The sequence below is a fragment of the Megalobrama amblycephala genome, linkage group LG7, assembly GCF_018812025.1.
Source record: "Megalobrama amblycephala isolate DHTTF-2021 linkage group LG7, ASM1881202v1, whole genome shotgun sequence".
NCBI classification, from domain to species: Eukaryota; Metazoa; Chordata; class Actinopteri; order Cypriniformes; family Xenocyprididae; genus Megalobrama; species Megalobrama amblycephala.
Window position 1 is genome coordinate 36,615,459 of NC_063050.1, and position 27,477 is coordinate 36,642,935.

General features: G+C 35.2%; 2 protein-coding genes across 5 annotated transcripts in view; one reads left to right on the top strand and one right to left on the bottom strand.

The window, feature by feature from the left end:
- brat1 (BRCA1-associated ATM activator 1) overlaps positions 1 to 12,836 on the bottom strand; it is a 17,779-nt gene extending 4,943 nt beyond the window's left edge. Inside the window, exons 1-13 of one of the 3 annotated variants that reach the window (XM_048197263.1) lie at positions 12,706 to 12,836; positions 12,332 to 12,502; positions 9,303 to 9,457; positions 7,664 to 7,811; positions 7,113 to 7,506; positions 4,618 to 4,734; positions 3,995 to 4,074; positions 3,811 to 3,914; positions 3,286 to 3,469; positions 2,321 to 2,394; positions 2,130 to 2,214; positions 1,461 to 1,559; positions 1,181 to 1,350 (exon numbers count right to left, since the gene is read on the bottom strand). In XM_048197263.1, the coding sequence (XP_048053220.1) occupies positions 1,181 to 1,350; positions 1,461 to 1,559; positions 2,130 to 2,214; positions 2,321 to 2,394; positions 3,286 to 3,469; positions 3,811 to 3,914; positions 3,995 to 4,074; positions 4,618 to 4,734; positions 7,113 to 7,506; positions 7,664 to 7,811; positions 9,303 to 9,457; positions 12,332 to 12,458 (1,737 nt within the window). In that variant the 5' untranslated portion in view covers positions 12,459 to 12,502; positions 12,706 to 12,836. Of the gene's footprint in view, positions 1 to 1,180; positions 1,351 to 1,460; positions 1,560 to 2,129; positions 2,215 to 2,320; positions 2,395 to 3,285; positions 3,470 to 3,810; positions 3,915 to 3,994; positions 4,075 to 4,617; positions 4,735 to 7,112; positions 7,507 to 7,663; positions 7,812 to 9,302; positions 9,458 to 12,331; positions 12,503 to 12,654 lie in introns of all 3 variants that reach the window. The other 2 variants (XM_048197264.1, XM_048197262.1) reach the window with 2 other exon arrangements.
- LOC125272446 (eukaryotic translation initiation factor 3 subunit B-like) lies at positions 12,705 to 27,293 on the top strand. Of its 2 annotated transcripts, none has more exons than XM_048197265.1 (18): positions 12,705 to 13,074; positions 14,827 to 15,019; positions 16,340 to 16,459; positions 16,614 to 16,671; positions 16,912 to 17,040; positions 18,070 to 18,227; positions 18,304 to 18,435; positions 18,537 to 18,603; positions 18,686 to 18,732; positions 19,525 to 19,735; positions 19,805 to 19,877; positions 19,998 to 20,120; positions 20,268 to 20,346; positions 23,646 to 23,784; positions 24,679 to 24,804; positions 24,890 to 24,967; positions 25,933 to 26,041; positions 27,161 to 27,293. In XM_048197265.1, the coding sequence occupies exons 1-18, from the start codon at positions 12,972 to 12,974 to the stop codon at positions 27,262 to 27,264; spliced, it is 2,049 nt and encodes a 682-aa protein (XP_048053222.1). In that variant the 5' UTR covers positions 12,705 to 12,971; the 3' UTR covers positions 27,265 to 27,293. The 2 variants fall into 2 exon arrangements, with proteins under 2 accessions (XP_048053222.1, XP_048053223.1); XM_048197266.1 differs by lacking the exon at positions 12,705 to 13,074 and adding an exon at positions 15,395 to 15,430 and having other exon boundaries at positions 14,879 to 15,019.
- The last annotated feature ends 184 nt before the right edge of the window (positions 27,294 to 27,477 follow it).

Below are 27,477 nucleotides of genomic sequence, written 5' to 3' on the forward strand. Positions count from 1 at the left end.
TCAAGGTGTCAACAAGCTATGCCTTTGTTTTGAATAAGCAACCTCTAGTGGTTAAAATTACATATTGTGCCTTTAAAATGAACAACGAGCTATAATTGCACCACTTGACAAGTCCACTGAGGTCAGAATGGCCTTCTTCACACTCGTGGTCCAAAACTCATTTTTAGATACATTTGAGTGAAACATGTTTGGTTTTTGTGGTCCAAACTACTGCTTCTCAGCTCACAACTCACTGTTTTTTTTTTTTTTTTTTTTTACAGTTGTTTATTATGTTTCATTGTACAGCACAATTTTTTTAGTCTTTTGATGAAAATATACTTTACATATATATTACTTATCTATATAGTACATAAACTATATACTGATTATGACAGGATTATATGAAACACTCATATTCTTTTGACATTTTTACTCTTCAAAAACAGTTGTATTGTTAATATTTTGCAGTGTTATTTTCCATATATTTTCCATAAAAGTATTTAAAAAAAAAAAAAAAAAAAAAGTTTAAACAATCATACATTTTGTTGGTGAGATTGCACTTACCTTTGAGCAACAAAGATGAATTTTCCATTAAAGTGCCCATATCATGCTCATTTACAAGTTTATTACTTGAATTTTGGGGTCTGACAGAAAACATTTACATGAAGTACAAAAAACACATTTTTCTTATATTGTACATAAATACTGTATTTTTTCACGCTCTGCCTGGAATGATCTGTTTTAGTTCCTGTCTCTTTAAAGCCCGCCTCAGTCTATACTGATTGGTCAGCCGGTTAAAGCATGTGTTGGAAATGTAACACCATTTACCATAATCATGTTTCAGCTCTAGGGCTTCATGGGCAGCTGTAAACAGTATTATATCTATGGTAACTATGGCATTTGTATTGGAAGTCCATACAAATTTTTTTTTTGCCCTTGCAGCAGTACTTTTAAATGAAAAGCAGTCATCTGTGCTTTGCATACAAACCTACAATAAAGAGACCTATATGTCACTGGTCATTTTGTTTTCTTGCTTTCTTTTATGACAAGAACAAACAGCTTTGAAAATGTGGGATTGAGGGAACAGGTTCTACACTGATCAGAAACAAGCAATTTCATCACTTGCTAAGGAAAAATGCAGGACCATCCTAAAGATCATATCTGAAAAACTCTAATTGTAAGATATGAGTAATTGTCTCACCAGCAGGTTGCTGTTGCTCACAAGCACCATCTGTTGGAAAGAAGAGGTAACTGCCTCCCCGACGGCAGCCACGGCACTAGCTCTTACATAGCCTTCTGCATCTGCCAGTGAAGAGAGAAGAACAGAGACCATCCCGCTGGTGTGGAGAGCTTCAATGAAACCAATGTTACCTGGGAGAAAGACACAAAAAGTACAATTACATTGAAAACTATCTCTAAAATACTCTGCAGAGCAATAGATGAAATAGCAAAAAGCGTAATGATAAATATGCTTGTGGTACCGTTGAGGGCAACAGTCAGCTGGGTGATGAACTCTAGTGTGGAGTCTCTCACTTCCCATCGCAAATCACACGTCCGTTTCTCCAATACAGGAAAGAGGTCTGCAGAATACATATGCTTACTTCGTGACCATATAATGTGAACATATTCAAAATTGCTCACTATGGTGGCATTTTTGTCGATCTATTTTTGAAATGTGCTGTTGTCGAATCTTCCAAAACAATCGGATCATTTTTGTATCTATTAATACTTTCTTTCTACTGTGGAACACAAAAGAAGATATTTTGAATTTGAAGAATGTTGGTTGTCAAATAGTTTACGTTCCCATTGACTTCCATTTTATATATATATATATATATATATATATATATATATATATATATATATATATATATATATATATATATATACACACACACACACACACACACACACACATATACACCATACAATGGAAGTCAATGGCACCCAAAACTATTATACATTCTTCAAAAAGAATTCTTCATTCTTCAACATTCTTCAAAAAAATCTCCCTCTGTGTTCAGCAGAAGACAGAAAGTCCTACAAGTTTGGAACGACATGAGGGAGAGTAAATGATGACATAATTTTCATGTGGTTGGACTATCCCTCTGAATGATAAAAATTAAAAATGAGGTTGACATCCTCCTCACCATGGCTGATATAGTGCAGGAGATCAGGGAAAGGTGAACACACAGCAATCCACCTCACAGTGGGCTGATATGTTTTCTTCAAGACCTTGGAAATCACAGTAGCTTCAAGTAAATAAGGAGTTTCAACAACAGATCTGCTTTGAAGGCAAAACTCTAATATTAGTAAGATATAAGGAAGTGTGCATACTTACTGTAGCATGGGAATCTGGACTCTGTAGATAGTCCAAGAGGACACTAAATATGTCCTTCCTTAAATCCACATTTTCTATATGTAGAAAGATTAATCAGATATTACAGCCAATCCAATACCAATTCAATACCAATCACTTTCAAGGTCAATGATGCCAAAATAAGGGCAGCCAGTAGGCTTTGGACTTTTTTCTTTTTTTTTTTCTTTTTTTTCTTTTTTTTTTACTACTAACTAATAAACATTCATAATTAATAGTCCAGGTCAAATTAAAAGAATAGTTCTGCTAGCAAATAACATCTTAATTATAAAACTATAAATACTTTGCTCTCCACCAAGCTGTATTGTGTGATCAGCTTGTTTCATGTATCTACTCGTATATTTCATGTACACTGCTGTTTTTATATATATACACTTTTATCATTTTTTATAAATAAATTTTATTCAGCAAGGATTTATTAAATTGAGTGTGACTGTAAACACTTTTACATTGTTAAACATTTCAAATAAATGCTATTATTTTGAACATTCTAATCATCAAAAAATCCTGAAATGTATTAAGGTGTCCACAAAAATATTAAGCAGCACAACTGTCATCAAATCAGCATATTAGAATGATTTCTGAAGGATCAAGACTGGAATAAAGCTGCTGAAAATTCAGTTTTGCCATCAGAGGAATAAATATATTCAAATAGAGAACAGTTATTTTTAAACTGTAGTAATATTTCACAATATTACTATATTTGTGATCATATAAATGCAGCCTTGGTGAGCATAAGAGACTTAAAAAAAAGCCATTTAAAAAAAATCTCACCTTTAAATCTTTTTAACGGTAGTGTAAATATGCATAAATATTGTGTGTATTGATAAGGTTATATTTTGTAGTTAATTACTATATGTTTTACTCATCCTTGTCACATCAATATCAACATAAGGTGAAACTCAAATTCTATCTGAAGGATTCTTTACCTTCATACATGCTGAGAGCACCTAATGTATCCAGGCCACACCTCTGAACCTTGCAGCAGCCAATCAGATGAGTGGAGGTATTAATATGTAACAAAGTGGAGGGACAATTCCCAAAGCAAATCCTCAGAAGCAACACCACAGAGCAGGTGACCGAGTGAATGGAAATGCCATCAAACTGGTATTTCTAACAAAAGAAAGGGACAAATTTCATTGTGTAATATAAATACATTAAAAAAAAATCCAGGAAGACCAGGAACACAGAACATGTTTTTGCTTTCAAAAAAGCAAGAGACCGCACAATAGATTTTAACTGCAGAGAGAAAGAGAGCTGCGTTTAGAGATACAGTACATCCTGAACCTAAAGTTTGAACTTGACACAATCTCTCTTGACACAATGGTCAAAGACATCCATCTAGTGCGTGTTTACATAAAAAACAATTAAAAAGCAGCACAGTGGGAAAAAAGACAGCTTCTGTGTGAACCGGCTCTAAGAAAGTCTTAAGAGTGAAGCAAAAGTCTACTTACAGTGTATGCCAGCTCTGCTAGACTTGATAAACTCTGCATGAGGAGGGAAATACATGAGGCTTTCTGGGATAGCTGCTCCTTAAGGACTAAATTCATCTTTTCTGCTGGAGATATGAAGACTTCCGTAAGTACAACTGCATGATTTTTATAACATAAAAGGCATAATTCTGTGAATGTGTGATACCAGTGTCTTGAGACTGGGCTGACACACACTGCAGGGGGAGCAAGATGATATCAATGGCCTTCCTCTTTAAAACCTCAGGACTAAAGAATACACAGACAGAGAAATAAAGAGAAATTACACAACATATAACTGACTGCTATTTGAAATGTGTGTATGTTGCATAGGGGTGGACGATATGACCAAAATCTTTTTATATATAATTTTATATCACGTTAACTAATTAAATCTAAGTATTATTCAGGTAACAATACTAAAGAAATACTAAAGTCATAAAATGTAAAAATACAACTCTACTTAGTCTTCACAGCAAGATGGACATTCTTTGACATAACCTTGTGTGTATCTGACAGTTTAATCACACAATAAGTCTTGAAGGAGAACCCAGTTCAGTATCCACATGCTGTATGAAAGACAGCTTTCTGTGATTGCTCAGAAAACTGCCAGAAAACCCAAGGCTTGAAAGAGCATGCCAATAATAAAGATGGCGCAGAACTGCAATGTCACGTGAACGTAACCGCGATAGAGATGATTATCTCAAATTTTTACTGGTTTACCATGTAGACCAGTATATCGCCCACCCCTAATGCTGCACTATGTATATGTGAAATGTCTTCGGTAGTCACCATTTCTCCAGCTTTATGATTAGTGCAGCACACTGAAAACTCTTTTTATTTCCAGAACCCAACATGGCTTCCAATAATTTCTCCACTTTATACTCTGATTTTCCGAGCAGAGGCGTCCTGTAACAGACAATAAATATTTCTCTGCATCCTTGCATTACACTGAATACATTTTTAAGGGAAGACAATAAAACAATATTTACTTTCCATAATGAGTAACTGAAATAAACTATAGTAATACTGTATACAGTGGGTACGAAAAGTATTCAGACCCCCTTCAATTTTTCACTCTTTGTTATATTGCAGCCATTTGCTAAAATCATTTAAGTTCATTTTTTTCCTCATTAATGTACACACAGCACCCCATATTGATAGAAAAACACAGAATTGTTGACATTTTTGCAGATTTATTAAAAAAGAAAAATATCACATGGTCCTAAGTATTCAGACCCTTTGCTGTGACACTCATATATTTAACTCAGGTGCTGTCCATTTCATTGGAAAGCCACACACCTGTCTATATAAGACCTTACAGCTCACAGTGCATGTCAGAGCAAATGAGAATCATGAGGTCAAAGGAACTGCCTGAAGAGCTCAGAGACAGAATTGTGGCAAGGCACAGATCTGGCTAAAGTTACAAAAAAATTCTGCTGCACTTAAGGTTCCTAAGAGCACAGTGGCCTCCATAATCCTTAAATGGAAGACGTTTGGGATGACCAGAACCCTTCCTAGAGCTGGCCGTCCGGCCAAACTGAGCTATCGGGGGAGAAGAGCCTTGGTGAGAGAGGTAAAGAAGAACCCAAAGATCACTGTGGCCGAGCTCCAGAGATGTAGTCGGGAGATGGGAGAAAGTTGTAGAAAGTCAACCATCACTGCAGCCCTCCGCCAGTCGGGGCTTTATGGCAGAGTGGCCCGACGGAAGCCTCTCCTCAGTGCAAGACACATGAAAGCCTGCATGGAGTTTGCCAAGATGGTGAGAAATAAGATTCTCTGGTCTGATGAAACCAAGGTAGAACTTTTTGGCCTTAATTCTAAGCGGTATGTGTGGAGAAAACCAGGCACTGCTCATCACCTGTCCAATACAGTCCCAACAGTGAAGCATGGTGGTGGCAGCATCATGCTGTGGGGGTGTTTTTCAGCTGCAGGGACAGGACGACTGGTTGCAATCGAGGGAAAGATGAATGCGGCCAAGTACAGGGATATCCTGGATGAAAACCTTCTCCAGATTGCTCAGGACCTCAGACTGGGCCGAAGGTTTACCTTCCAACAAGACAATGACCCTAAGCACACAGCTAAAATAACGAAGGAGTGGCTTCACAACAACTCCGTGACTGTTCTTGAATGGCCCAGCCAGAGCCCTGACTTAAACCCAATTGAGCATCTCTGGAAAGACCTAAAAATGGCTGTCCACCAACGTTTAACATCCAACCTGACAGAACTGGAGAGGAACTGCAAGGAGGAATGACAGAGGATCCCCAAATCCAGGTGTGAAAAACTTGTTGCATCTTTCCCAAAAAGACTCATGGCTGTATTAGATCAAAAGGGTGCTTCTACTAAATACTGAGCAAAGGGTCTGAATACTTAGGACCATGTGATATTTCAGTTTTTCTTTTTTAATAAATCTGCAAAAATGTTAACAATTCTGTGTTTTTCTGTCAATATGGTGTGCTGTGTGTACATTAATGAGGAAAAAAAATGAACTTAAATGATTTTAGCAAATGGCTGCAATATAACAAAGAGTGAAAAATTTAAGGGGGTCTGAATACTTTCCGTACCCACTGTAATATAATATGATAATTTTTTTATTTTTGCATTAAAAAAAAAGCTTTTAAATTATATCACTTTAAAGGATTAGTTCACTTTAAAATGAAAATTACCCCAAGCTTTACAGTTTTTACAAGCCTTTTACAAGCCTTTACAGAGGCATTACAGTTTCTTCGTAAGTTGAATACAAAAGGCAGTCTGGCGGAAGCTAGATATTTTACATTATAACTTGTTAAATATGGATATTTTCTTACACAAACGCATTGCTTCGCTTCAGAAGGCCTTTATTAACCCCCTGGAGTATGTTTATGATGGGTGGAGGCACTTTCTTGAGCTTTTATACTCGTTGGTCCTGTTCACTGCCATTATAAAGCTTGGATGCATCAGGATATTTATTAATATATCTCTGATTGTGTTCATCAGAAAGAAGAGAGTCATATGCACCTAGGATGGCTTGAGAGTGAGTAAAGCTTGAGGTAATTTTAATTTGAAAGTGAACTTATCCTTTAACCATAAATAATCAAGAATCAGGATTAATTAAATGTAACCCCAATGAAATATGTAAGGGATAATGTTATGCCATTATTATGGAATAAACCTAGATGTACAGCAGAATTACAGAATTTTATTAGCATTAACATTTATATGTTATTATAATACGTTTTTGGTAATGAAAATATTTAAACTCAAATTAATAGATGAATAAAATGTAAGAAATGTCCTATTCAATTCACCTCACAGCAGCTTGAAGAACAGACATTAGAGGCTGAGTCAATGATTCAGACCCCCTGTTGATCAAGACTTCCAGAGGTACTAGCACATCTTTCCATAGCATGCTTCTGATAGGCTCTCCACACTGAGAGGTAACCGATGACAGAAGCCGTAACCCCTGGAGGACCCGAGGATGATCATCTGAGCTCAACGCCTCAACCTCGCCATTCATAATCTCTGTGGAGACCGAGACCCAATCAGGGCTCAAAGATGATTCACTTGATCCCACAGCATTACCGCGGTTGGTCATGTTTGATGATGTGAGGAAGTTTAGGATGTGCACTAAAAGCTGATTAGCCAAACAGGCAACAAACAGACTCCTGTCATTCTGCAGCTGGAGAATCACTTTGATGAGTCCTGTGGATAGTATGGAATATCAGACTTAAGACTTGAAAATCTTTTTTTTTTTTTTTTTTCATTGTTTCATCTAAACCTAAACATCAACTAACAGGCAACAATCTAGAATCAACATAATTCTGAATAATTTTGGATGATAGGTGATGACAATTCTCACCTTTTTGACAGATGAAATCCAGAGCTTGCCGGTGTTTCAGCATATTCATCAGTCCTTGCATCCAGCCACTGCGAACTGAGGCATCCTCCCAAAGATCACACACACACCAGGCTTCCCGATCAAACACACACACCAAAAGACCTCCCTCCTTATTCCCAAAAACAGAGAACATAAAAACAGGATGTAACTGGAAAACACTGCAATAATACCATAGTACTTTTTGGTGTTAGTGCTACACCAGTGGGTCATCTACAAACTTCCAAGGGGGGTGAAAGATGACTTAAAATTATTTAAATAGAACAAAAAAAAAAAACCATTAAAATAAACTAAAACATAAAAATCATGTAAACTGAGATCACATTTCTTAAATAAAAATGCATTTGTTGAGGGAATGAATGAAGAACCAGAGTCTTGGAAAACCTGTATATATATATGGGAATTTTAAAAGTGTGATATCTAGACCAGGGGCCGCATACACAAAACATCTTAAGGCTAAAAGTAGCTCCTAACTTACAGATTTAGGAGAAACTCTTAAAAATAATGGGCGTGTCAGTCCTAAATTTAGGACTCCTAAATTTTTTCTCTAAGAGTATTTCACAAAGTATTTTAACGCTAAAACTAGCTCCTAAATCTGTGAAACGTTAGGAGTAGTCAAGAGGACTCCTAAGTCACTAAGACCAAATCACAAACAATCCTAATCCACCTAAAGACACTGTACACCATTGAGACAATAGTGATAAAGCTGGGTGCTGCACCTTTTCTTCATAAATGCAATACATATTTTGATTTATGGAATACAATAAAATGCCAAAAATAAATCTTCAATAAATAAGTAAATATATAAATAATGTACTATTACCTGTGGCAGTTGTTTTCACGGGTTCACACTTACAAATGATCGAATAGAGTATAGAGTATATGTATATATATATATATGCGTATTTGCCGTGCTGTCCAAGGGGATCACTGTGGGCATAGTTAGTAAGTGTGTTGACATCATCCATAGCAATGAGGTCAACCCCACCCTTACTCTTAGCTTAAGACTTTTCTCTATTCCTTAGTAAAAGTTTGTCTCAGCAGCTTTGTGAATAGGTTTTAAGAGAAAACTCTTAGCTAAGAACTTTTACTGCTATTTAGGAGAACTCTTAGTGGTAAGATAAAATGTTTTGTGAATACGGCCCCAGGAAAAGTCATGTAAATTAATAAAATCCTAAAATGGCATGGCCATTTATTATAGTGAATAAACATTTTTCTAGTTATGTGGAGCTTTACAATATTTTATTGTGTAGAAATTGCTATTTGTGAGTAAAAAACAGTATTTTATATAGTCATTTAAATTAATTGGTGTAAAAGTGTAAACTCTGAAAAATTTATTTATTTGAATTATTATTTTATTGAAATATTTTTATATATTGCCAATCCTGTATTCTGTAAATTTCTGTTTAATTTCTGTAAATAAAGCATCTTTTGAGAACACTAAAAACAAGCATCATCCAGAAATATTTAGGGTGGCCTTCAAACATTGTCTAAAATATTGGAGTCAGAAATGTTGAGAACGAAACCACTGTCCTAGACATCACTGTAAGCGAGCAAGTAATCTGTCGCAGATATTGTGACAGTACAGTGGAAACTGCCTCACCTCAAGCAAGTGGAAACCCTGCTTGGTGCCAGCCAAAAGTCCAGTGAGTTTGAGGGTGAAAGACAGGATAGCAGGATCTGTAGTTTTAGACGGACAAACACTGGAAATGAACTCCTTGAGGCACGGCTGATGCTGCAAAAGCACCTGTTCATCACCTGAGGAAACACGTAGTAATCACTATCAGACAGTATGTGTAGTAGATATATACATGCGCTTGTGTGTGAGCGTCAGGTGTATATGTATAAAAGCTGTTAAAAATATACCGTTAATTTCTGCGATTAATATTTTCAATTTAACACAGCATCAGTTTTTTTTTCCCCTTCCTGACATCCTTTGACTAGCCTTACAGTATATAAACACATTATCCGGGTTCCACACACCAGTTCCTTTAAGCGAGAGAGAGCGGCTGACTGAGGATGGTTCGCATATGGCATCAAAAGCTCACCTTATCACACTTCCCTTAGGGAGGCCGATGGGAATGTGCATGATATGCGAGACCCAAAGGACGCTTACATGTTTCAAGCTCCATCTGGCAGCTTGTTTTTGATGATCCTGTCAGTAATGTGCTTGTCTCAATAATTAAGACGCGCAGGTGTAAGTGCAAAAATATGAGTAAATACTAGCACTACTGAAGTATTGAGAGGATCGTTCCTCACATAAAAATATGGATACCAAATGTTTTACCTAGTAATTTTCTTATTGTAAAATTAATGCACAAAATAAACTTAGTGTGGAAAAATTAACTGATAGCTTTTACTAAAACAGAGATTCTACCAGGATTTGTGAAGACGGTTTCAAGTTCAATAAACTTTAATAAAGTTAATAGTCTTTTTTAAGCCTATTAAATGTTAAAACAAACATCAGTAACAGTATTTATATCAATGATACTGACCTTCATTCATAGTAGGTAGTAAAAAGATGCCATTAAAGGTGCAATATGTAAGATTTCTGTCCGCTAGAGGTCACTAGAGGCCTATTCAAAACAAAGGCGTAGCTTGATGACGGAATCTTGGGACATGTGCTCTTCACCTCAACGGCCAGTGGAAAAGAATTGTGATAGGACTCGGGAAGAAATCATGTTCATGGATGTGTTTATTAAAGTTACTAGTATGAAGCAGAACAGGAGCGAGTGTTGTGGGAGCTGAACGAGGCCTCTGGAGCGATTGTGCAACACATGCTGTGAGCAGCAGAACTTTTATTATGCCACAGTCGCCGGCGCCGCTTCCGCTTTTCTGGTCACTGGTCAGTATGTATCATATTAGATACTTTTGAGTGTGTGAAAATGTCATAACGTTACTCTGTGCGTTACTCTGCAGTAAGATAGATCGATTTTAGAAAATCATATTAAATGCGGGATGGCTTGTTGTGTTGATAAATAGCAATTAAATTTAAAACGTACTGTATGATGGAGAAAACGCTGCATTACTGTTACTAAAAATAAAGCTGCATCTGATTATGCTATGTTACTACTTGACAAAATAGTGTTTTTCTCTGAGGCATGGTAAAGCATGGTACTCGCAAAAAAAAAAAAAAAAAAAAAAAAAAATCAAGAAAATTAGATTTAAACAATAAGACTAAATGTGTTGAGCTGTTTAACAATAATTAGTTTTCTGTCCATAAATATATCAAAACAGTTGTTCCCTTGTCTATTAAAACATGTAATATATTAAAGCGTCTTTGGTGTTTCCATGGTTTTTACAAAATAAAACCGGAAACCGAGGGTAACGCGGGTATGATGCAATTGACAGGCGACTCCTCACACGTCCCGGAGCCTTGGTTAAAATTGCAATTTTCTCACGATTTACAAATAGTTGGAAACATACTCAAGTACTCAACAAAATATATAACACTGGCCTAGTGGTTTTGGGATATTTTACTGCAAACATCTTACATATTGCACCTTTAAACAAATATTTAGAATATACCATCTTTGTTGTTTTAATATTAATTTGGAGAGTCAATGTGAAAATATGTATCAAATATAAAAAAAGATATTTGTAATGTAAGTTGCAAAAACTTGAAAAAAAAATGAAAAATGTGTGATAAATTAGCTTTTTTTTACTTGATTAACAGCACTAACATGTATATGTATGTCTGTACGCTGCGTTCCAAATTATTATGCAAGTGACATATCAGTATGATTTCAGTACAATACACATTCAGATTTTTGTTTTTCTAAGAAAATGTTTGTTTGTTTATTTTCCATGTCTAAAGCCGGGCGCACATTTAACGACTAGCTAAAACATTCTAAGACTGAGCTAAACATACAAGGGATTGTTTCCTGCGACTGAAGCAGATTTATATACTTACAAATGGAATTTGAACACCGATTGTAATCACAGACTGAACGCGTTTGAGCGCGATCAGTCATAAGTATCAATTTACATTCATAATCGGCCTTACAATCATTAAGTGTGTGCACAGCTTTAGATAACTGCTATCAATCTCAGACAAAATAATTTGCCAGGTCTATGGAAACCCTACTTAGAGGTTGTTCCACATTTTTAAGCAAGTCACAGTTCTCATGCAATATGGGGAGAAAGAAAGATCTTTCTGAAGATGAAAAGCATGAAATGGTGCAATGTTGTGCAAAAGGCATGAAAACAACAAATATTGTGTGAAAACTGAATGGAGATGATCAAATTATCATAAGATTTGTGAGTGATTTAGAGCACAGCAGAACTCAGTCAGATAAAGGCTTAATAAAGCAAGTTCCTGTCAAAAAAATTAATTGTATTAAAAGGGCAGCTATAAAAAAAGCCAGTGTTCAGCAGCAAACAGGTATTGCTGGTATTGCCATTAACCAAACCTCACAAAGAGAAACATTTACAGTGGTGCAGTGTTGTGCAAAAGGCATGAAAACAACTAGATAGATAGATAGATAGATAGATGTGTAATGTGTAAACTCTGAAGTAAAATAATTGAATTTCCCTCAAACACTACAAGCACAGACATACAATATATTACTCCACCAAATCTTGGTCTCAACTTGTCAAAAATCTGTATCAATTTGTTTTCAGGTAACTCACTTTGGCTGTGCAGCTCTTTGAACCAATCAAGGAGCTTCTCTAACGAGGTGTCGTCAGGTGGAGACTGCTTCGGGTCGGCCAGTACCAGACAGACCGCTGGTAGCAAAGTTAAGCAGTCACTGTCCATGGTATCCAAGTCCCTGAGTCACCAGCACATAGGATCAAATCGAACTGCAAATGGCAACAAAAAGTTAGTTACCTTGATAACATCACAACAGCGTACGCAAGTATGGAGAAATGATTCAAATGAATGCAACAAGACATTCAAAAGCAAGTGGGAAAAAAACTCTACATTCTAAACGTAACAACACTGAATAAAACACCTTTTCAGTCGCATTTAAAGCAGCCTGGTGTCAAAAGTTGCCTGCACTTACTTTTGCTCCGTACGGCGTGCAGGAAAGGACATAAAAAAACTACATACAGAGCGTCGAAGCTTCCAGCTACGTATGCGCAAATTCTGCGCACGTTAATGTTCTTCAATACCCTAACCGCCTCTCACTCACACACATGGTTACAGCGGACGCTTTAAGAGCTCCTAACTGCGCAGATAGGAGGCAATCAGCATCTATATTATCTGACGCATTTCTACTAGTTGTCTAACTAAAAGCAAACATACTGCATTCAAATTCAAGCCCGTCAAATGCAGGATACGGTAAATATGGCGGCTGAATCAGAATTTGATGAAGAAGAGGAGCCTTTGTTCAGCGATCCGGAGGATTTTGTGGAAGACATCGATGATGAAGGTGAAGAGGCTGCAATGAAATCCGCATTCCGCTATGCGCGCGGCCTCAACATGAGACAGTCACCATGCACAATAGATGAACTAAAACTGCTTAAATGACCTGCTTAATTTGGGATTTTAAAATATTTTTAATAATGTTTTTTATTACAGTTTATTTCTGTGGAATAAAAGGACGATCTGCTGATCTGACAGCAAGCAGACAAACGTGACATGCATTCTGTCTGATAGTCTTGAAAATTATTTCTTATGAGATCATATTTTATATCCATTCAATTATTTTTGGCTACATTCGGTCCTTGGAAAAATATTTACCATGGTAACATAGTTTCCGCCAGAATACAATCGAGGTACAGTTATTGTTACTCTATTAAAACTGCATATTAATAACTTGGTACACAATTTTCATCAAAATATTAGCCTACCTTTGAAATAGTTTCAAATTTATTTATTAATTTGTACAGTACCTGTCAAAAGTTTGGTAATTAAAATTTTTGACTGATTTTGAAAGAAGTGTATTCACCAAGGCTGCATTTATTTAATCAAAAATACAGTAAAAACAGTAATATTATTACAAATTAAAATAACTGTTTTCTGTTTAAAATGTAATTTATTCTTGTGATGGCAAGCATCGTTACTTTAGTCTTCAGTGTCACATGATCCTTTTTAAATTATTTTAATATGCTGCTCAAGAAACATTTCTTATCTTATTATCAATGTTGTAAACAGTGATACAATTCAAACAATGTTACCAATTAAACATTTGTGGTAAGATTAAAAAAAGAAAGAAATTAATATTTTTAATTGCATTAATTTGATCAAAAGTGACAGTGAAGACATTTATAATGTTACAAAAGATTTCTATTTAATAAATGCTGAAATAGATTTAATAAATAAAAGTAATAAATGTTGTAAAAAACTTTCTATTAATCAAAGAATCCATTTCCACAAAAATGTTAAGCAGCACAACTGTTTTCAACATTGATAATAATAAGAAGAATGTTTCTTGAGCAGCAAATATATATAGAATGATTTCTGAAGGATCATGTGACACTGAAGACTGGAGCAATGATGCTGAAAATTCAACCTTGTTATCACAGGAATAAATTACATTTTAAAATATATTCAAATAGAAAACAGTTATTTTAAAATGTAATAACATTTTGCAATATTACTGTTTTTACTGTATTTTTGATTAAATATATGCAGCCTTGGTGAGCATAATAAGACAGTTCTTTCAAAAACATAAAACCTGAAATGTTTCCAAACTTGTTTCATCCGTTCCCTTAAAATGTTCTAAACATCTAAATTAACTGGTTATATTTAAGTCGAAAATATAATGTAAAATGAATGAATCCACTTTAGTTTACACTAAATCGTCAGATTAGGTAAAAAAAAAAAAGCTTCTTATGGTTTCATTTTTTAAATTGTACACTTTTAAATAAGAATAATAATATTAAATTTTATTATGATTTTATAACAGTAACTATAATATTTTGATGGACACTGGTAAGGGAGAGCGTGAAACCCTTTTATGCTTTCTGTGCAAAACAGCAGGCAGATTATTTCCTCTACTTTAGTAAAACTGAACTCTACATTCTGTATACTGCACAATTGCAGGATCTATTTAAAACATTTAATTCAGGCAATAAATATCATAATGCACATCTACAGTAACAGTTTCCAAGTTTTACAGTAGGCCAATTTGTACTGCTAGAAATTTCTAGTGGCAAGTTATCTGTGCGGTTTTATGCAGAACTGTTGGAGGATGTTTTAAGGGAGAGACCTCTGGAGGCTGATGGGATTGATTCGGTGGTCGTGGTGGACAACGTTCCCCAAGTGGGCCCTGAACGTCTGGAGAAACTGAAAAATGTGATCCATAAAATCTTCTCCAAGTTCGGAAAAATCACTAACGAATTTTACCCTGAAGCGGCTGGGACCACCAAAGGGTGAGTTACTGACTTCAAGATTATACATTTTAGTAGATAAAACTATTGATTTCTCGATTTTAATCGATTTTCATTTTGAAGAACCGTTATCAATTCTTAAATCCCATGAATCGATCTTTTAGTCTATGTTGTTTTCAGTTGATGAATGAACAAAGTTTGCATCATGCTTCCCATCCAATAAATCATAATAAACTTTGTGCTTTGTTACTTTTGATATGAAACAAAGTCTCAGCTTTTAAATTCTGTCAATTTTGTTACAAATTCAAACAATAAATATTGTTTTTTTGCACTTTATTATGGTGCGACAGATCGCTGTAGTGCCTCAGTTCAAGCGAATCGCACATGAACTGATCATCTCCTTCTCTTTACTACTAGTTACAGCACGAAATAAACATGAATGAACATCAGAAGGTACAGTATGTTGAAAGATACAGTACAACTTACCAAAATCCATATCACATCTCATGTAATCCTTTCAACTGCTGAAAGACCTCAGTAAAACAGTTTGTAAACAACATGTTGTGTAATGTTACATTTACCTCAGAAAAGCCAATGTCCAAAATCTCGTTAGTCAGCTAGAAAAATAAGCTCTAGAGAGGAGCATTTTTCTAAATATATGCACTATTGCATATTTATTGCATTTTTACTTAACCTGTTCTTCAATATTTATTTGAAATAATGTATGTTGTGTATGTTTGAGTAAATATATCATGGTTTTATGACAGCCACCATATATATATATATATATATATATATATATATATATATATATATATATATATATATATACAGTAGTCAACATTTGAAGTGGATCAAAACCTTTCATCAAAGTTGTCCTAAAACTTTCTTCTTAGGACAGCTTCGTTCTTAGGAGAACTTTGATTAACTTTTTTGATCCACTTCAGATGTTGACTTCTATATATATATATATATATATATATATATATATATATATATATATATATATATATATATGTCATTAAAAATCTGTAATTTAAATGTAAGTAGCCAACAAATCAGTTCATTTTAACCTTTAATATTATAGTAATTTACCAGCTGAGGTTCCTGTATATTTTACAGCATTAGTTGAGAGATATTTTTTTCCTTGAGGAAATTTGTCATGTACCATACCCAATTAATCAATACTGAATTAAACTGAATTGAAATCACATCTGAATCGAATCACAAGATTGTGAATCGAAATCGAAATGAATAATGAAATTTGTGTCAATCCCCAGCCCTAATTGCAATGATGCTGATTCTTTACAGAACACGATTTAGTGACAAATGTGAAATATTTGCTGTGTTACTTGTTCTCAGGTATATCTTTCTGGAGTATTTGTCCCCTAACCAGGCTCTGGAAGCAGTTAAGAATGCAGACGGTTACAAGCTGGACAAACAGCACACATTCAGAGTAAATCTGTTCACAGATTTTGATAAGTAAGTTTTGAAAGAGTTCATGTGTTTGGAAGCAGAACACAACTGGTTATGATTGGTTTATGACTATTTTATTGTGAACTGCAAAAAAAAGTTTCAGTTACTATACAAATATTAAGGTTCAATGCTTATGGGCCATTGATCTGTGTGTTTTTAGGTACATGAACATCAGTGACCAATGGGAAACCCCTGAAAAACAGCCTTTTAAAGATTTTGTATGTATTTTTTAATCTGCTATTTTAAAGAAAAAAAAAGTCAAGCTTGGTGTTAATTATTTATTTGTGACTGCCTTGTATTAATACTTAAAAATTTGGTTTTGAAAAACACTATAATTGAGACATTACAAGATTACTGGAATATGAGCATGTTAGTGTATGGCTTGCTATCTGTTTTTTTTTTTAGTGAGTAGCCAATGACATCTTGGCATTACATCATGTTCTGTCACTGTTTACCAGGGCAACATGAGGCACTGGCTTGAGGATGCAGACTGTCGTGATCAATACAGTGTAATTTATGAATCAGGAGAACGAACTGCCATATTTTCCAATGACCCGAAGGAGGCGATACTGGTTGAAGAGAGAGCTGTGAGCATGTTTCTTTTCAAACAGATTTGCTTTATTTTAGTATTAAATATATACTATTAAATAATGAATACTATATGAACAGATTTGCTTATTTTAGTGTTATTTTAGGTTTTTTTTATAGTATTTTATTAATATTTTAAATTGGCTTTTATTTTTATATTTTCAGTTTTCGTTTTATTTTAAGTTTTAGTAATTTTGTTCATAGTTAGCTTTAATGTATTTTATTTTTAGTTTTAATTTGAGTCATTTTAGTTATTAAACTCAACTTGTGTATTTCATATAGTTTCCAAAGCAACATTTCTAATTTTAATTTAAGTTTTTAAGTTTACTGTATGTTTTTTGTCTAATATTTATATTTCATCTTTATTTCAGTTAATGATTAAAAAAAAAAAAAAAAAAATATATATATATATATATATATATATATATATATATATATATATATATATATATATATATATTAATAATTTTAGCTAACAATAACAACACAGATTTTCTTAAAATTTGGTATAATGATAAGGATATTGTTCTAAAAATCGTTCCAAATATAAAAGAATCGCAGATTTCACACCACTATTACATTAACGGCACAGAGGAATTATATCGTTGGAATCACTTTTGGAATGATTTTTTTCAGCTGATGAACGATAAAAACATTGACAGCCAATCAGAATCCATCCTGCTTTGAAGAGTTCGAGCATTTAAAGCAGCAGACGACAGAACTGCAGTGCGCGCTTAGAATAACAGAACGATAATGTGCACTGGTGTGGGCGCTATTATAGTTATCATTATAGTTATTGTTTTTGGTGTGAAAGGGCCTTAACTAGAGGTTTTCATCTAGACATCAGCTAGAAGAATAGTTCTGTTCAAGTTAGTTAACATGCACAGTGATTCATCAACAGTATTTTTTACTGTTCAGTAGTTTAATTTATGAAGTAATGGCATCTACATTTCTTGTCATCTCACTCTACAAAGCAATTGCGATATAAGCCTTACAGTACTAACTCGAGGAGTTGGATATTTTTACAGCGCTGGACAGAGACTTACGTCCGCTGGTCACCCAAAGGGACGTACCTGGCCACTTTTCACCAACGAGGAATTGCATTGTGGGGTGGAGAGAAGTTCAAGCAGATACAAAGATTCAGCCACCAGGGTGTGTCTCTCATTGACTTCTCCCCGTGTGAGAGGTAAACACCTGAGAGGATGCAAAAGCAGCTGTTACAGAGTCAAAGATGTGAATAACGCATTAAAAATTTGTGTCAGGTATGTGGTGACATTCAGCCCACTGATGGACACTAAAGAAGACCCTCAAGCCATCATCATCTGGGACATCCTGACCGGACAGAAGAAACGAGGCTTCCATTGTGAGAGTTCGGCACACTGGCCTATTTTTAAGTGAGTGAATTAAATACCCTTTGTTTGTCCACATTCATGTACTTTTCATTCAGATAATAAGCACTTCTATAATAAGCACTTCTAAATTGCATTTCTCACAGGTGGAGTCAGGATGGGAAATTCTTTGCCAGAATGACACAAGATACTCTCAGCATCTATGAAACCCCTGTAAGATAAGCTTTTATCTTCAATTAATATGTAGTTGCTGTAATTACTCTTTTTTTAATAATACCTTGTTAATTTCTTCCAGTCAATGGGTCTGCTAGATAAGAAGAGCTTAAAAATAAGTGGAATAAAGTAAGTAATCCAGGATTGTAGAAAGTAATTAAAGGCATAATTCAGCCCTAACATACACACACACACACATATATATATATATATATATATATATATATATATATATATGTATATATATATATATATATATATATATATATATATATATATATATATATATATATATATATAGTATTTATTTCTATATTTTCTGTTTTAATTTAAATTTAAGTCAGAGATTTAGTAAGTTATTTTACTTGGAATAAAGTAAATAAACCTATCCAGGATTGTAGAAAATAGTTAAAGGAAAAAATATAAAGCATACATATAAACCTAATTTTATATATATGTATAGTTTTTATTTTTATATGCCCTATTTTAATTTTAGTTAAAGTTTTAGTAATTTATTTATGTGTTTTTTTAATATGTCTACATAGATTTTATATATATTTTTTATTTTTTTCAATATTAGTAAATGAAAATGTTAGTTATATATTATAAATATAATAAATATAAAATAATATATAAAAATATATAAATACTTAAAAAAAACATTTATTTTATTTCAGTTAACATTTATTTCATTTCAAGTAATGGAAATATTTTTATGGCTATTAGTTTTAGTTAACTCTAATCAGAATCTCATTCAAAAAAGAAAATTCTGTCATCATTTCACAAAGAATAACAATAAGAATAAGGTTGAAAATTATTCCTTTAAAATATCTATAATTGAATTATTGAAAATGATTTATCTTTGATTGTTACCAAGAAGTCAGGTGAAATGCAACCCTAAAGTTTTTCCCTGTCCGATAGAGATTTCTCTTGGTCACCGGGAGACAACATCATTGCCTTTTGGGTCCCAGAAGACAAGGACATTCCAGCCAGGGTAACGCTAATGCAGTTCCCATCCCGTTTAGAGATTCGGGTGCGGAATCTTTTCAACGTGGTGGACTGCAAGCTTCACTGGCAACGGCAGGGTGACTACTTGTGTGTGAAGGTGGACCGAACGCCCAGAGGAACACAGGTCGGTTTGTTTGTTTGTGTTTATTACCTATCTTTATACCTCCCTGATTTGTTTTCTGCTCTTCAATAGGGTGTCGTCACAAACTTTGAGATTTTCCGCATGAGAGAGAAACAGGTTCCTGTTGATGTGGTGGAGATGAAAGGTAACCAAGGCCTTAAATGCTCTTAAAAGCCTTCTATAGCATTTAATAAAATATAGTGATCTAGGCACAATCACAAAATATTTGGTTTTGATCTTTATCTTAACATCTGATCTTTATTAGAGAGCATCATTGCATTTGCCTGGGAGCCCAACGGCAGTAAGTTTGCGGTACTACATGGAGAATCTCCCAGAATAAATGCCTCATTTTACCACGTCAAAAGCAACGGCAAAATTGAGCTCATAAGTAAGTGGCAATCTTAACGTCACTCATGAAATATAGATGTAAATCTATGTTAGTATATCTAATACTATGTAAATATATGCTAGTAATATTATCCTGATTGATTTGGTACTCGCAGGGATTTTTTGTGACTATTCTGTGGTTTTCCAGAGATGTTTGATAAGCAGCAGGCCAACAGTATCTTTTGGAGTCCTCAGGGTCAGTTCATGGTACTGGCAGGACTGCGGAGGTTAATTTATATATATATTATAAGTATTAAATTAGATATACAGTTCAAAATTTTGGGGTTGGTAAGATTTTTTATGTCATGCAACGTCAACTGGCGGCCCGCGGGCCAAATCCGGCCCGCCAGAGATTTCCATCCGGCCCCCAGAATAATACTGAATTCAGGAATAGCCTTGTAAGAGGAAAAAAGTTTAGGGCTGGTCCGAATACCATTTTTTTGAGCTTCGAAGCTTCGGTAGTAATGAACATCGACTCTTCGGAGAGAGGGGCTGAACATATTTTTCTCTCTAATAAAGGCAGGAATCTGTGTCTGTATGTCCGTTTGCATTTTTATTATTTCGAGAACCGTTCATCCAATCGACTTCACAAGGCAGTGCAGTGTCGCATTTGGTGCAATATAGATGGACACGCGAGACGCGACACATTCAGAATTAATAAACTTTTAGTAAACTACAGTCAGAACAGCGCGAGCGGGAAGCGGCGCACCTCATGCGGGCAGGGCTTATGCTCCGAGAACGGACACTGCACTAGTGATATAAAACGCACACACACAGGTCTGTTAAATTAAGCAATACTTTTAAGGTAGTCTAATATTTTTCTGACTAACAAATTGGCACAGTAAGGGTAGATTTAAATAAAGAAAAACGAAATTTAAATAAAGAAAAAACGAAATTTAAATAAAGAAAAAACAAAATTTATATAAACAAAAACGAAATTTAAATAAAGAAAAAACGAAATTTAAATAAAGAAAAATGAAATTTAAATAAAGAAAAACGAAATTAAGTTAAATTAAAAACGAGATTAATTTAGATTGATAATAACGGGTAAAAATGCTAATACATTTTGTTTCTATTATTGTATTTTCCACAGTGTCAAAGCAACAAAACACAAGCTCAGACATGCACTTCGGTCCATACAAACTCCGCTGTTCTGAACACTCCCGTTGCTGGAACACGCGTCGGTTCTATTTCTAGCATGCACGCGTTTTCCGCGTGGCTCGAGCGCGCCTGAGACGCGTGTCTCAGTGTGCAAACTCCAACCTGTTAAATATGGGAGCCGAAATAAAAACGGACACGCCACGCAGCTGAGACGCTCACGCAGCCAGTGTGTCGCCGGCCTTATTCAAGGGGGAATGAGAATCGTTTCGCGGGGGATCCCAGGTGTGCAAAAAATAAAAATAAAAAAATATTTGAATGTCAAATTTTCAAATCGAATACCAACCCACCGAACGAATATTTGAATATTCGGGTCCGTTCCATATTTGTTTATTTTTAAATCTAACGAAAAAAAAAAAACCCTTCTGAAAAGTAGCTTGTGCCATAGCCTGCCTTCAGTCAAGAATGACGATAAACGCGTTCTCTCATTGAACATCTTTTATTGTTTCACGTGCTCATTTTTTCACAAATGTCAAAATTTTCCTTGCCTGGGATTAGCGCACAATTGCGTGACAGTGATGGACAGCTTGACAGCCTCACAAATATGAAGCCTAAAATATCGCTATCGCCCCCTGGTGGCTTGCTGCAGTACAGGTAATATGTAAAAAATAAAATACATTTGGAATTAGAATTAGTATATCAAATAATAACATATTAGGATACAATTCGAATTTTATTTTATATTACGAGTATCTGGCCCTTACAGTGTCTGCAGAGAAAAATTCTGGCCCTTGGACAAATATAGTTGATGACCCCTGTTTTATGTTTTTGTTTTTTTAAAGTCTCTTATGCTCACCAAGGCTACATTTAATTGATCAAAAATGCATTAAAAAACAGTAATATTGTGAAATATTATTACATATTAAAATAATTCCTAACTATTTTAGTATATTTTAAATTGTAATCAATTTCTGTGATTGACTTTTTTTAGGATTCTATGATGAATAAAACGTTTAAAGGGGACCTATTATGCCCCTTTTTTCAAAATGCAATATAAGTCTCAGGTGTCCCCAGAATGTGTCTGTGAAGTTTCAGCTCAAAATACCTCACAGATCATTATAACATGTTGTGAATACTCATTTTTGAGTGCATGCAAAGACACACTGTTTTCATGCATTTGTCTTTAATTGCAAATGAGCTGCTGCTCCCCGCCCCCTTTCCAGAATAGCGTTTCCTTCAACAGCTCCTGCTTGCATCGGATACTCTGCCAAATACTAACATAACATCTGCTTGGTTTTGATTATCATCTATATCATGATCACGCTCATGGACATTGCAGTTCTTCTTCCATCATGAAAGTTTATTATCTGCATGCGTTTTAAAACTATATCAGTTTAAAGGATTAGTTCACTTCTGAGTTAAAATTTCCTGATAATTTACTCACCCCCATGGAAAACATTCCAGGATTTTTCTCCATATAGTGGACTTCAACAGTTCCCAACGAGTTGAAGGTCCAAATTGCAGTTTCAGTGCAGCTTCAAAGGGCTCTACACGATCCCAGCCGAGGGATAAGTGTCTTATCTAGCTTTTTTAGTTTTTTGAGTGCACACATCTAAAACACATGCACAGAAAGCTGGCTGTCAGACGGCATGTCTTGTGAGTATTAAACTAACTTCTCTTTCATGTTTTATTGTGTTTAAACTGTCAAATACACAAGGATATGTCAAAAACAAAAGTTCACAAACAGTTGGTTATATCTGTGAATGTAAACAGCAGGGACAGAAATCACATGTGTATATTATATATACTATAAAACTAATCCTCTGCGTCTTCAGCTGCTCAGATGTCGAGTGTAAAATGACTGTTATGTTCACTCTTACATCCAACTACAAACACCTCAATCGCTTACGATTTATTCTTGTCGCTACAGCTGCTCCGGAGTCGAGACAATGGCGGACAGTGTACAACTCCCTCAGGGCGGAAACGATGCTAATACGGCAGAGTCTGTTAGCAGTTGTGGGCGGGGCTTGTACAATGTGACGTCACAATGTACAGAAAATGAAAGCGGCTTGTTCTATGAGACTGTTGAGGTTTTATGGGAATTTAAAAAAAGGAGAGGATGGATTTTTATCATTATAGGGTGGTTGTGTACACACACTGCCAATACATATTTATGTTCAAAGTGAACTTTGCATAATAGGTGCCCTTTAAAATAACAGCATTTATGTTTATTTGCATTATAAATATCTTTGCTGACACTTTTGATCAATTTAATGCATCCAATGATCAGTTTCTTTAAAAACAAAAATAAAATCTTACTGACCCCAAACTTTTGAATGATAGTGATCTGTGTTCATGGCCAAATGTTTTTCTTCAGTCTTAATTGCTTAGCTCTTACAGGTGATATTTCTCTTCTTTTTCTGTGCAGTATGAACGGTGCGCTTGCATTTGTGGACACGTCGGATTGTACCATTATGTATATTGCGGAGCATTACATGGCCTCTGATGTGGAATGGGACCCTACAGGCAGATATGTGGTGACTTCTGTTTCCTGGTGGAGCCACAAAGTAAAATTCAAAGACATGTTCACTTCCTTAATATGTTTATCCTCATTAAAGGATTAGTCCACTTTTAAATACACTTTCCTGATAAATTTACTCACCCCCATGTCATCCAAGATGTTCATGTCTTTCTTTCGTCAGTCGAAAAGAAATGAAGGTTTTTGAGGAAAACATTCCAGGATTTTTCTCCTTACAGTGGATTTCAATGGCTACCAACAGATTGAAGGTCAAAATTAGTTTCAGTGCAGCTTCAAGGGCTTTAAACGATACCAGATGAGTAATAAGGGTCTTATCTAGCGAATCGATCGGTCATTTTCGAAAAAAATACAACCGTTTATGCTTTATAAACAAAATATCGCCTTGAACGTACTTTCCGCTTCCGCATTCTTCATAACGCTTACGCTGAATGTTCTACGCCTTCCCTATTCAAGTTACGGGAAAAAAAGAAACTGGCGCCACGTTCGTTCCGTAAGTAGAATAGGGAAGGCGTAGAACATTCAGCGTAAGCGTTATGAAGAATGCGGAAGCGGAAAGTACGTTCAAGGCGATATTTTGTTTATAAAGCATAAACGGTTGTATTTTTTTCGAAAATGACCGATCGATTCGCTAGATAAGACCCTTATTACTCATCTGGTATTGTTTAAAGCCCTTGAAGCTGCACTGAAACTGTAATTTTGACCTTCAATCTATTGGTAGCCATTGAAATCCACTGTAAGGAGAAAAATCCTGGAATGTTTTCCTCAAAAACCTTCATTTCTTTTCGACTGACGAAAGAAAGACATGAACATCTTGGATGACATGGGGGTGAGTAAATTTATCAGGAAAAGTGTATTTAAAAGTGGACTAATCCTTTAAGCTTTTTTTATTTACCCTTCATACTTTTATTTACTTTGCATATAGGTGGACAATGCATACTGGCTTTGGACGTTCCAGGGACGCCTTCTGCAAAAGAACAACAAAGACAGATTCTGCCAGTTGTTATGGAGACCACGCCCTCCTACTTTACTCAGTCAAGAGCAAATAAAGGTGATGTTGTTTACCTTTGTAACGTCTACTCAGAGTTTTAACTGTGAAGGTTATAAGGAGACTGAGGTTTTCTTTATTTTAACAGGCAATTAAGAAGGACCTTAAGAAGTATTCAAAAATCTTTGAGCAAAAGGACAGACTGAGCCAATCCAAAGCTTCCAAGGTCAGTTTTTCTTTCTTTCTTTCTTTCTTTCTTTCTTTCTTTCTTTCTTTCTTTCTTTCTTTTCTATAAATGTTTAACTGGTTGTGATTATTACTTGATTCATTTGCTGTGTTTATTGACATAATTATGCAATTTTAAAAAATGTAATTAAAGGGTTAGTTCACCCAAAAATGAAAATTATGTCATTAATTACTCACCCTCATGTTTTTCCAAACCCATAAGACCTTTGTTCATCTTCGGAACACAAATTAAAATATTTTTGACTCTTCCATAAGACAGCAATTTAACCAACATGTTCAAGGTCCAGAAAGGTACTAAAGACATCGTTGAAATAGTCAACGTGACTGCAACCTTAATTTTATGGAGCGGCGAATCACAAAACAAAAATAACGACTTTATTCAACAGTCTCTTTTGTGTCATTCTCATACGTTGTTTACGTCCAGCGCTTCCAGGTTCTACGTCAGAACGCCGACTCATTATTGGCCGGCTCCTGCGTCAGCATCACACGCATGCGTCGTGCTGCTCACGTGATCAGCTTTGGCCAGTACTGAACCGGCGTTCGGACATAAACATGGAAGCCTTCGCTGTGCTTACTGCGTCAATTACCTAAGGATAATGACAGGTAAGAGAAGAGATTGTTGCATAAAGTCGTTATTATTGTTTTGTTTTTGTGCACAAAAAGTATTCTCATCACTTCATAAAATTAAGGTTGAACCAGTTTCTTTAACAATGTCTTTGGTACCTTTCTGGACCTTGAAAATGTCTGTTAAATTGCTGTCTATGGACGAGTCATATACCTCTCAGATTTCATCTAAAATATCTTAATTTGTGTTCTGAAGATGAACGAAGGTCTTACGGGTGTGGAACGACATGAGGGTGAGTAATTAATGACAGAATTTTCATTTTTAGGTGAACTAACCCTTCAATGTGTTGATACAATGTTTCTGCAATGCTCTTGATGCAGGAGTTAGTGGACAAACGTCATCTGATGATGGAAGAATACAGGCAGTACAAAGAAAGTGCCATTCAGCTTTACAACCAGCAGAGAGAGCTACGCCTTCAGCTCAGAGGAGGTGAGAAACACCTCTGTCTTTCCTTTATTCTTTCTCTCTATTGTTTTCATTCTCTCTTGACATTTCCATCATGTCTGAACATCCCTTTCTTACGCTATAGCAACTGTTTTTGCCCATAATAAACCCTTGTGCTGTGTTGAAAATCCTTTACCTTATTTGGTGTTCACCCAAAAATGTTGTCATTTACTTACCCTCATGTTGTTCCAACCCTGAATTAATTTCTTTCTTGTGAGTTAATATATCACAATTGTGAAAAAAAGAGTCAGATTTGTGAGATTAAAAAGTCGCAATTATACCTTTTTATTTTTTTATTTAGTGGAGGAAACAAGCTTCCATAGTTAGCACAGGTTTTGGATTTCTTTTTAAAAAACTAGGCTCATCTGAGGTTCAAATATCCAATGTTTGGAAGTAACGTAGCATAATGAGATTTATAAGCAATTTTTTGTTGGCTGGTCATTTTTGATCAGGAACACCACAAATGTAACAAGGTGGGAGAAAAAAGCACAAATATTATCAGAAGTTTTTAGGAAGTTGTTATACCCTGTCTGAGCAGAGTCAGTAAGTTTTAGTCCAATTTGAAAACATTAACTAGCATTTTTGGTAAAAAGAATATCCTCTCTGGGTCAATGAGGAATGACCGGAACACAACATAAAGTTTAGTTTATTAAATTAATTTATTTTGCCATTTTAAATAGTAATTGTATCAAGGTTTGTGTTCAGGGAAGAAGGAGCCGGGAACCGGCGAACGTTAAACATAACTTTAATCCAAATATAAACAAACAACAAAATGAAACTAAAGCGGTAAAGTCCCTCATGGACGACTGCCGCATATAAACATAAATTAACAACATAAAGTCCAGGCCTGGTCCTCTCTCGTCTTCCACTGTCATCCCTCCTCGCTCATTAGCACTCGCGCCACCGGCCTCACTCTGTTCCCATGGCTCTCGGCCCCACCCTGATTAAATGACTGCAGATGAACACTGCAGCCCATCTCAACGGATTACCCGTAATGCAGCTTGATGAACAGTACACACATTGTTTATAAGAGTGCCTTAAAATAAAAAAGTAAAAATATTTTAATGAGAAGTTCATGAGTTGCACTGATATATCATCTCTCAGGTGTGGACACAGATGAGCTGGACAGTAATGTGGAGGACTGGGAAGAGGAAACCATCGAGTTCTTCATCAGTGAAGAGATCATTTCTCTCGGAGATCTGAAGTAGACCTACATGGAAAGCACCCATGTTTCCAGCTCTAAGACAAAATACTCACCCCCAGAGGTCACCGCCACAGGTCCTTTACAAGTGCTTTGTACGAGAGACACTAAGTATGTTGACATGCAGTTATAATAGAGCGGGTTTTTGCGTAGTTGAGCAAAAAGTTCACACAAGTATGCAAATGAAAATTTAAAGTCGCCATGAAACAAGAGTTGCGAT